Source organism: Anarrhichthys ocellatus, unplaced genomic scaffold (genome assembly GCF_004355925.1).
Source record: "Anarrhichthys ocellatus isolate YVR2014 unplaced genomic scaffold, GSC_Weel_1.0 scaffold116, whole genome shotgun sequence".
Taxonomy (NCBI): domain Eukaryota; kingdom Metazoa; phylum Chordata; class Actinopteri; order Perciformes; family Anarhichadidae; genus Anarrhichthys; species Anarrhichthys ocellatus.
In genome coordinates this window covers 118920-130385 of record NW_022280146.1, presented here as the reverse complement: position 1 = coordinate 130385, position 11466 = coordinate 118920, and the positions used below count along the sequence as shown (strand labels likewise).

Below are 11466 nucleotides of genomic sequence, written 5' to 3'. Positions count from 1 at the left end.
GAGAGAGAGAGAGAGAGAGAGAGAGAGAGAGAGAGAGAGAGAGAGAGTGTGTGTGTGTGTGGAGGGCTGTATGGCTGACCTACATGTGTACTACTGATGCCCTCCAAAAGCAGCCGTGTAACCTCTGCTTGGCGGTCAAACTCTGTTTGGGCCACTCGGAGCTCATGTTCAGCCTGAAACAACAGGAAGAGTATTAGTGACACATGTCCTTCATGTCCCTTGGGATACTTGAGTCTGGAGACATGCTAAAGAATGCCTGGTAATGAGTAATGATGAGCCTGGTGATTTAACTGTTGTATAGGCAGGAAGTGTTTATGTAATATACAGTATATCAAGCAGCGCTCATCAGGGCAGACTTCAGTTGTTTTGTACTACTGGATTGTTTGGGCACTGTAAGAGTGATAAGAGTGAAACCTGATGGGTAGGTGTTGGATCCATAGAATGGGAATCAAGGCCTCAGGATGCTTCAGACTAAGTGCTCGTCAGATTGTCTGAAAGGCTCCTAGCAACAGAGTACGTGTGGGTCATTATCAATGTGGGTTATTACAATCTTTGGTGTTGTGAATGTGCCTTTTAATGTGACCAATCCAAACACGTATAAGTACTTAGACGAGGCTGGACAACATATGGTGTGACCGGGTCCATTAGAGACGTACTGATCCTGGAGACCAGGAAGCAAGACAAACACTGACATACTTACTTTTTCCACCTCCTCACTCCAGAGCTGAGAGGCCAAAGCATACAGCAAGAGAAGCAGAGAGAAATATGCAGTTAGTTATAACAAGGATCTCCCAGAAGACCTTCACTAGTGTGATGCCTAAATGCAAAAGCCATTGTTTAAGACATCCTGTCAGTAGTGGAAGGAGTCATACGTATCGTCATGGTTCAGTAAATGTCGGAAAAAATGAGTTTTCCTCGAACCGATGACTGACGTATGCAGCTGCCGGTCACTCACTGCGTTTCCTTTTTCCGTCCGTGCATTCTTGAGCTTCTGTGTTGGGCTTGAGACAGAATCTATGCTGACTAATGTTGGTTTTGTAATTTGATTCTGACTATTTCAGACATCTTTGTTTGGCAGGCTTAGTTCCTAGGATGACTTATGTTTTGTGGCATGCATTTGAAGCTGAAGTCTAGTCAGTGTTGACTCAGTTTTGGAAGTTCCCATCCTAGTTCCATGCCCTGTGGAATGTTAAAAATGTCATTGTTTGAAATAACGTGCTAATTGACGTCTGAATCAGTACCGAGGCATCGCAGTTTGTTTTTTACCTCCCAAATCCCAAAAAAGGAAAAATAACCTCACATTATTCATTATACACCAATATTAGTTATAATGCTATCCTCAGACGGATATAGTGTGTGTGTGTGTGTGAGCACACGATAGACTGACATAGCAAACTTTTGTTGTATATGTTTGCCTAGACTACAGTCTGTTTATGTATTCATTCATTTGTTTATAGGCCTACATATGAGCAGATTTGATTTATGGGCTATTGCTGTAATTCATTTGATGTGAATAGTGCACATTTTGTAGCCATTTTGATTTCAAATAAAAGTCAAATTGTTGCCCTCGTCTCTCACCAGACAATAAGAGCAGCGTGAAAGTGCCAAATTCATTCTTGACAAAGTTTATTCCCTTTTTTGAAAAGATGGCCAAAATGAGCGGGAACATCCAACAGACATGGAACGTGTCTTTCGATTAGAGCGACTCCAATACATCGGCCAGTATTAGCTCACTACCGGTTCTACATCTGAGCCCCACAGAAATACACAGGAGGTCATGACGCAGTCAGACAGCTAGTTCCAGATGGACGACAGCATCGACAAGTTTACAGGACGGACATGAGTCGACTTTGCGTTTATGTTCCAGACACAGGGTTTCCCGCTAGCTTCTCTCTTAGCTCAACACACCGCTTTTGTGTTCCGGATCACTTCTTAATATCTCTTATGGCTCTGAAGCTCCGCCACAAGTAGTGCACTGAACGATGACCAAACAATTAGTCAGAAAAATACTGAGCATGTGCATGATTGAGAAGTTCCTATGGACCACATGGTGCCAGTGTGACAACAACTGCCGCTCTCTGCAGAGGATCAGAGGATGCACACATTCAGAGCATATTTCATTTAACACTTAGTACGTATACTTGAACATTGCATTAAGAACCACAATGAAGAGCCATAATAAAAGGGTATGTGATCCTCCCACCCACTCCAGGTGGCCTTTCACAGCCAATGACCTCATTGTAAGAACCTCAGTTTTAAAGCACTCGGTACACAGAACCTGATGAGGTTCCAGTATTTGGTACATGGTTGTACATGTCCAGCTCTGTTTAGTGAAACATAGTTGTCTCCTTACCGCAGAGGCACTGGCAGAAAGCACATAGTTGCGGGGTCTGGTCTCCTGAAAATCTGGTGCCATCTACGGAAACAATAAGGTTATTTAACATTCATACTACACGGCACCCATACTTCAGAACACACTAAGCATCAAGAGTGCAGACACAACAATCAGAAAGCACAGCAGACATGAAACCATGACGTTGCTGAGCTACACAACGGCCCTTATCACTGTCAAATGGTCAATCTGTGGATTAATATCAGGGCTGATAATTCAGTTTCTTGCAATTGCCAAGACACAAAACCTTGTGGCACATTTACTGACAGCTCTAACTCATGTAGCCCATCTATTTATCAGGTCAACTCATTATCTGCTTTACACCAAGTTTGAAATCCCAAAAAACAACTACACACAGTTATCTACATTAGATAAGACGTTCAAAACTAAAGAAGCATGTGTGTGTGTGTGTGTTGTTTTCTAAACTCTGCCATTGAAATGCCATACCCAACTATCAGTCCCCTGCACCCAGAATGCACCTGTGAAAACACCTGTAACCAATTAGATCACTGAGAAAGCTTAAACCCTATAAATAGGATTCAGGTTTGCTCTTTGGTGTGCCCAACAATGGAGGCCAATCTATTGTATTTTGTGTAGAGTACAGTAACTATGTTCATGTCATCTTCAGGTAAAGTCTTTGTGTATGATTCTGTTATACAAAAGTGTTGTATACTCAGCACAGTGGGCAGATAGCATGTGGTAAGAGCTACGTATGTATTTGGTGTTTGAGTGTAAAGGTGTGATGAAGTGTTTGCAAGAGATGTATTGGAGATATTTAGTATTTTATGCTTATTTGGTTTTTGAGTGTAGGAATTGGACAAAGAGGGCCCTCGATTCAGGAATTGTGAGTTTACAATTGCATAAAACGAAAGAGTTATCCCGACCAATAGCAAAGAGGGGAGAGATGGATTGCAGCCTTAGGAGTGTCTGCTGAGCTCATAATAGAAAGGTGCAGAGAGGTGATGCAACACACTGTATCTAAACATCCTCTCCAGCGCTACTGAAACCAGTGACTAATCTGTGCACTGTAGACAGGAGTCATCCACATTACACGCTTTAAGCAGTAGGTTATCATGCGCATGCTAACATGCATACAGGTGGCAAAAGTCTGACATCGTCAGTCAACGAAATGTGTGACTTCTTTCACATTGAAAACAAAAGTTCTGATAAAAGTCAGACTTTCATTCTGTTGAACAGTTAAATAAAGAAGCAGAGTGACGGCACAATCACTCACAGAACAAAGTGAAATGGGGAAGGAACTCTATGAATTAGGATTTCTATTTCAGGACGATGACTTAATTTGTACTCGAGCAGTGGAAACAAAGTTGCATAATTCACAACAGTCAGACTGAAGCACAACGTCTTTGTGCCTCTGGCTGACGGCGCTGCACAACCACCTGCTGGCAAAACACAATATCATGTAGTCGGTCTGAAGACGTCTGAGCAGCAGAGTGGAACTGGTTCTCGGTCTAATGGTGTTTTGAACCCATTTTCCAGAGAAGAAAGGAATAATTTGTTTTGGTACAAGGCCACATTTCTATTATTCTACAGGTCCACTAATCCTTGAGTAGTAAAGCCCTAATGAACGGAGTACTGTCATCAATCTGTATTTAACAACATAGTTCTATTTTTAACAAAATGTCACATTCAGTCCAAAACATGAGCGTTAATCAGAAGGAGGCTGAATCTTGAAAAAGAAAAGGATTGCCATTGTCTTTTTCCTTAGTCTGTCTCCTAAGGCCTGTCACTAACAATGGGTTTTACCATCAAGGTTTCATTTAATCTGAGATTAGTTATATTCAGAGTTCAGCTAAACTAGATTTAAAAATGAGTAAATCTAGATTTTATTTAGCACAAATCAAAACTCATTTCTGTTTAGTAAATGAAATCGTGTTTACTCAATATGGATATAATATGGAGATGCTTGCTTATCCAAAATGAATACATAAATAAATACATTTGGTGCTGTTGGGGCCTAGTGAGTTAGCTATGAGCGGTCGGACTGCTTTATATTCCTTAACAAAACGTTACACTGTTCACTGTTAGTTAGCTCGACGTTACTCATGATGCTCTGATTTCTCCTCCTTTGAGAACTACTTAATGTTCAGATTAATTAAGCAATATGGCCAAATCATAACAAATAAACAGCACAGTGAGGAAACCACCTTTCTCACAGTCTGTTGGTCCAATCGTCCTGTTTTCAACTGATCTCAGGAGAGAAACTCAGCAGCAGCAGCACTAAACTCAGTTTGATGAGTTTCTCCTTAAACTCTCTTCAAGGAACGTCATTATTTAGCTCAGTCCATTTTAAACGTTCAACCTCCTCAAGTGTAAGTCTAAAGTTAATACTGGGTCACATTTTAAATGACAGTTTAAAGTTTAGTGCAATGGAATGAAATGTAAGTTTAGAGTAACAACTAAACTAAAGTTTAAAGAGATTTAAATGCATCTTTAAGAACAGGATTTAATCTGCTTTAGAACATAAATCCTTGTTGGTGAAACCCAAGTGCATAATTACTAATATATGTATATATATTGCTAATTCATGATCCAAATCTCAAATACTGATGATGTGCTTTAATCTCTATTCAAAGAAAATATAGTAAATAGTAAAATATAAAAAGTTTCAGCTTGTAACAAATATTGTTATAAGTCAATGTTCAACAGACACTCATGAATAAGTTAATTATAACAAATAAATGAAAATGCTTTGAACACACAGATCTGAGCAGATGACACGGCAGAGATCAGTCAGCAGAGTTCATCCACACAGACTGTAGAATAATGAGACATTAACCTTGTTGTGATGCAGTTCAATAAACCATTAGACCCTAGTGACTTGTTAAAAAACGATTGACTATCAGAATAGAATCTCATAAGCCCAATATTTTGCTGAATTTGTTCAATGGCTGCTGTTGATCTCCCATTATATTGTTGAATATGCCACGGTTTCACAGTTTCAAGCTTTCTCTGCAAAGAGTCCACTTTGGGTCAAACTTGTTTTTCCAGTCCATCGCTGAGCTTTTTTTAAACCAATGATTAATAGTTTGTCACCAATTACTAAACGGCACAACAGATGTTCTCACAGCAAGTGAGACAGGAAAAACTGCCCAATGTGTGCATCCTACTGAAAGTCTTTAAAATGATGTAATACTCACTTCACCATCGCACTGCAAAGGTTATGAATACACAGGCAGTTAGTCGTGGTCAGTGGCAGCACCACCAAATGTTGTGTGACATTGTGGCTGTGGGTTGGGAGGCTCGACGGGACTCACCGCAGCCTTGGCCTCGGCCACCTTGGCCTTCTTCAGACGGGCTTTACAGGAGTCCAGGTCCAAGCGAAGGTTCTCCAGAAGACGTCTTTCTTTCTGAAATACAGACAGTGACCCGGGGGGAAGCTGAGCCGAGAGCATCCACGACCACGTAATCCACAGCAGTCAAAGCAGGCTACAACGGGCCCGTGGATGAACCGCCACAGGCTTCCAAAGATGTGCTGAACAACACGCTGACCTCTGGTGGTTAAGTTCACATTTTATGGAGAAAAGGTTTGAATTCTTATTCTTTTCACTTGTGGGCTGTAAACTGTTAAATTCAATATTTAAGCATATTGCAGGTTGTGTTTTAACCACAACTTCTGAACCTCTAAAGTGGATTTATACTTTCTACATGCTCTGTAGCTACGTCACAACTCATTAACACATTAAGAACAATCTACACTCTCGTCTTCACACTCTGCCAGATCCCAACGTTTCCACAGAAGCATCTTTGTAAATGTCTAAAAACAAAACCCCTGCTCCCCTATATGACCCACACTCAGACCTAAAGCAAATGAATTCACAGGCACAGACGTGACGTGACGTGATCACCTCAGAATGGCATTAAAGCTGACATGTCATTATGTTAAAGATAATTAGTTCGGTCTGGTTAGAGGGTGAAATACCATCTTCATGGAGAACTATATCCGTCATACCTAAACCTAAACAAAGATACGTTGGACTGTACAAACTACAGACCAGTAAATGGACTAACTCCAGACTACAGACGTGTCACTTCCCTCCCGCTTAAAAGAATAGAAACGGTTATGGCTCAGATTATGAACCTCCGAGATCAAACAGGATTCATTTACATTAAAAGAAGACGACAGATAATTCAGGCTTTAGTAGCCCAACTACGGCCATTAATACTCTGAAGCTAGATGGAAAGATAACAGTATCCCCTGGGTTAGTAGTCCACTATAGATGTGGCAGGTAACACTTCAACAGTTCCATCTGAAGAAGGCAGCCGACATTCTTAAATTGTTTGCCTATGAGGCAGCTCTTGGCCTCCGGTGGGCTCACAGCCTACCATCTCCTCATAAGTCATGATACAATGTTACAGCAGGGCTGCACAACGAAATGCAGATTGTAGTCACATTTTGCTACATATGAAAAATACAAAAAACCCTATATTATATATGGAGGATGAGTGAAGAAGTCTCAAAGCCAGAGGAAAGAAGCCCGAGGACGGAGGACTCGGGAGCTTAAGGACTCAGATTCAGTTAAAGACCATTTTATACACGAACAAATCAACAGCAGAAACAAAAAAATAACAAAAATGTGAGAGTAGAAACTGAGCTAGTCCAGATGTTTAACAGAGAACATAACGAACATTTGAATAAGTACATTTCTAATCTATACTTAAGCCTTCATCAACTTACAGTAATACATCACTGTCATGTATTTTAGAGTTGTCCTTCAGTGGCTTCATTCTGGACTAAAATCATCCTGGAAACTGTCTTCTTAACCCAAATACTTTGTGAGCTGAATTACCTGATTAAACTGGAATACTATTGGTGGCTTGTAAGAAATCACTACTAAGAAATAGCTGGTGTTGAAGAATGGATTGACAATATTTATGTAATGGAGAGAATTTCTTTTACCTTGAGAACCCATACATGTCCAAGTGCAGGTCTAATCCCTTTGTGTGGGTGACAGGGGGATGAAACTGAGCCTTGACTAATAACTGCTGCCACAGAACAGTCTGCAGGACAGTCAGCAGACAACAGCTTTGTACTAAAACACCAAATGAAATGATGACTTCAACATGTCTACCGTTAGTAGAGTGCATGTAGTGTTTCAGACTCACTGAAATGGTCCTCCAGTCTCCTTCCAGAAAATTCCTGAGCGGAGTGAGAAAGCTTATAGCGGACGTCTGGAGGAACTCCCTCTCTGCTGTTCCTAATCTTCTCTCACATTCCCCCACCTCGCTCAAAGTACTCCCTGCAAGAAACAGATTATTCACATCTATTCACCACAAAGTCTTCTTTTCAAATTCCACTCTTCTCCCAGGCCTTAAAATGTCTTCTGCAGGTGCAGTATGGGTATAGATACTCTAGTTTATGCCTTTCTATGAGACAAGGCCCTGAAGTAGCACCTGCAGAAGTGAAGAGACCGACTCTTCAGAGAGAGAAGCACATTTCTCCTCTCCACCCAACTCGACTTTGTGCTAGCCGTAAGGACGGGAGTTCCCTCACTGAGCTGAAGAAATTCACCAGGAGAATCTATTGCGCTGCACTGCCTGAGTTCCACCGACAAACTCAGGAGGACCACATCTTCAACCACCTCATAGTGAGGCGAATAGAGTCTGGGCAGAGTCAGGTTATTGTGTTATTATCTTGTTTGTGTCGCTTAAGTTACTGTCATTTTTATAATGTGGTGTATGCTCAATAATCGCCGATAGTTAATGTTGTGTAGAAGTTACTGTGTATGTCATGCTACTGTCGTGTTGAGATAATTCACCGCTCGCGGAGGTGGAAGTTGTTTCTCATCAGTTCAGAGGTCAGAACCGCGGCCGTGCGATCAAAGAGTTGCCGGCTGTGTTTCTGTAGCTGAGAGGACAATCTTCCGTACTCCACCGCGGCGCAGAGGATCTTAATCTGTTTTTGGAGGACTCCTTTTGTTCCGTTTGCTTTCTCTCTTCTTTTACTAACCCCCACACACACACACACACATATAGCTTTAAGCTAATGTAGCTCCAGGGTTGCGCTAACGGCTTCAGACACGTGTACATAGTGAGGTCTCTATTGTCTACCGCCATTGTAGAGTCTTGCGTCATCTTGTGGTCTCGCGAGAGACGACGCCATGTTTCAGGTTATATCATACGTTGTCTGAGCTGTTCTCTCGCTCCTCCACCCACCCACCCCCACACACACACACACGTTGATTTTAGATAGCGTGCTCATAAATGTGTAGTTGTTGTTAGTTTAGATATTAGTTGACTAGATCATTATTATTGGAGCTTAATAAACTCTGTTGTACTTTAAAGAGCAGCTGTCTGATTACTGTGCATGTATTGTGACTATAGCTGGATATGTGGTCTGTTGCTCGGATTTAAACCTGTTCTTTCACTCTGAATGTGTAATAGTACTTTGACTGTTGACACTGTGAGTGAACACTAATTATGAGACTTAGTTTATCGTTTGGTTATTGGTACAACCACAGAGCTGATGCATGGGCAAAGGGGATACGAAGCGATTGACAGGCGGCCAAATGAAACGGAACGTTACCGTGATTAAAACTACTTATATCTCTGGGTTTGAAAATTGTTGGAAACATTTGGGATAATGCAAGTACACGACTTCATAAAACATACAACACAGGTCTACTCCTTTCAAGACATTGTAATGCATCAAAACATACATTACAACTGGATGCATACTCACCATATGGAGTTCCAGGACCAAACTCCTTTGATGCATCCAGCATATATTGACCCAGCAGCTCTCCATTGGTCATTCTGGACGGTGCCTTCCTGTCTAACTTTTCATAGAGAAACTCTTCGATTCTGGCACCTACAGAGAAAGTGACGAAGAGTTTAATATACCGTATGGCACCGCAGTGAAAGAAAGAAGCGCTTCAAACTTCTAGTTAATTTATCCCTCATGTTGATTCAATAAGAACTATACACATACATAATAACTTGTGTGTCATGTCTATGGCTGTGAATGTTTAGTCCTGATGAGCAGGTGCACCTTGCATGGTAGCTCCTGTCATCAGTGTGTGAATGGGTGTGAATGGGTGAATGATGACATGTAGTGTTGAAGAACTTTGAGTGGTCAGAAGACTAGACAAGAGAAATACAAGTACAGTCCAGTTACCACTTTCTACTCCTCAGTGGAGTGTTAGAACTCAGCTCTGCTCTATGAAACTTTTTAGCATTGTTTTGAATTCATGGCTTATTTTTTTACACATGTATAAATATAATATAATATAATAGTTGAGTCTGAGCCACTCCTGGACCCCAGCAGACAGGACATAAACTCTGATAAACATACTGCTCAGCAGGGCAGAGAGACAGCATTACAGGGTGGCTGGTGAAGATAATGCAGTAGAGCCTCTAGCAAGATAAACACCAAGTAACGTAGGAACCAACGGACACAGAAAACAGAGCCAAAAGGAGGCACATTTTGCACTTCTTTCCACCGGGGGCCCGGTCCATAAAACAAGCTAAACAGTGGGGCTTAAAGTCCAAAACTTGACTTGAATGAACCTAATAAATCAGGCTGAAGCAGAACCACAAAATCAGACTAATTCAAGGCAGGTTCAAGTAGTCAAAATGACAGAGTGTGCACACTATTCTTACGCAACAGATGATGTGGAACACTCTGATTACTTTATAGAAATCACATCAAATAAGATGACAGTAATTATAGATCTAGATACCCTACCTTAGAAAAGCGATGTCCATTGGCATGGTTGGGCGATCTGAACGGGTTCAATTGTAAAAATATATAATTAAATCTTGGGCACAGAAGACCCTTTTACAGGTTTGTAAATATTGACGTATGGAAGTGTGCACACGATGTTTAGCAACGGAAATACAGGAGAGTGCAACAGCGTGTCAAGCTATGCAACAACATCAACCACTGGAGATCGTGAATGCAACCTAACAAACTGTGTTTCCAGATCTGTGAGCCATTAGTGACTCGGTAGAATACATAAGCAAGGGGCCCACGATACGATTTACCACGGAGGAGTGACGTAGAGACGCCGTATATGGCTCTGGTAGCGGTAGCGTAGAGTCATTTTCTGCCATGAAAATGACTCCACTTTAGACTTCCATAGAATCGGACTTATTTTTGCAACCGGAGGAGGAGCCCCTGCTAGCCAGTAGAGAACATGCAAGTTTAAAGCACTTTGCTGCATCGGCTTGACTTTTCAGAATCGGAGGTTGCCGTCTGGTTACTACGAGCAACCACGGACGCATTCCACTAAAGGTAACCAGTTCACACGATCCATCATTAAGCTGAAACACCTGCAGCTCTGAAGAGGTAGTGATCCTGTCTGAATTCTGTAGAACTTGCTGTTGGAATATTGATTCAAAACGTGCAACAACCAGACATTTGAACAGTTTTAATTTTATCATTTTAAAGCTAACTCATCGTGATGGCAGGGGCACAACAGCTTCTGATCACCCTCTATGTACCGACGTACATTTATAACAAATACCACACATATTACGGTAATCAGCGTTGCATACGTGTCTGACCAAAATGCCAAGAAAAAAGAAATGATTCATTTAAATTATTTTCTTAAGAGTTTTTAAAGTGTTTTGTTTGTAATATGTATAATAAGCATCATTTATTATCACTACTGAGAATTTAACAAACATAAAAACATGAAGTAGATATGTTTGCAGTTTTCAAGGTGTATATTTAAATTGCATCTCTTACACACATGAAGAAAAAGTTGTGAACACCGGCTGAATATCTATGATCAGAATCATTATAACTGTTATAACTGCTGCTGTGTAAAGGGAACACTGCTGCTAACAAAAACCTGATGTGTTTAAAGTGTTTGCAAAACAAATGTTATTGACCTTTGTTCATATAGCAGTACTTTAAAATAAAAGTGCACAATACACTACTTTTGAATTCATGAACTTTGCACATAACAATGAGATTAATCGCAAAAAAAATCATGCGATTAATCACGATTAAAAATTGTAATCGTTGCCCAGCACTAATATACATACACACACATATACACATACATACACACATATTATATATATATATACATACATATATATATACA

The 11466-nt window shown here is 40.8% G+C and overlaps 1 protein-coding gene across 2 annotated transcripts in view; it reads right to left on the bottom strand.

Moving 5' to 3' along the window:
* Nucleotides 1–11466, bottom strand: part of LOC116399564 (endophilin-B2-like) — a 35686-nt gene that overhangs the window by 7412 nt on the left and 16808 nt on the right. Inside the window, exons 3-9 of one of the 2 annotated variants that reach the window (XM_031876797.1) lie at nt 9093–9221; nt 7517–7650; nt 5668–5760; nt 5551–5562; nt 2354–2416; nt 701–724; nt 84–173 (exon numbers count right to left, since the gene is read on the bottom strand). In XM_031876797.1, coding sequence (XP_031732657.1) covers nt 84–173; nt 701–724; nt 2354–2416; nt 5551–5562; nt 5668–5760; nt 7517–7650; nt 9093–9221 — 545 coding nt within the window. The remainder of the gene's footprint in view (nt 1–83; nt 174–700; nt 725–2353; nt 2417–5550; nt 5563–5667; nt 5761–7516; nt 7651–9092; nt 9222–11466) is intronic. The other variant, XM_031876798.1, reaches the window with a different exon arrangement.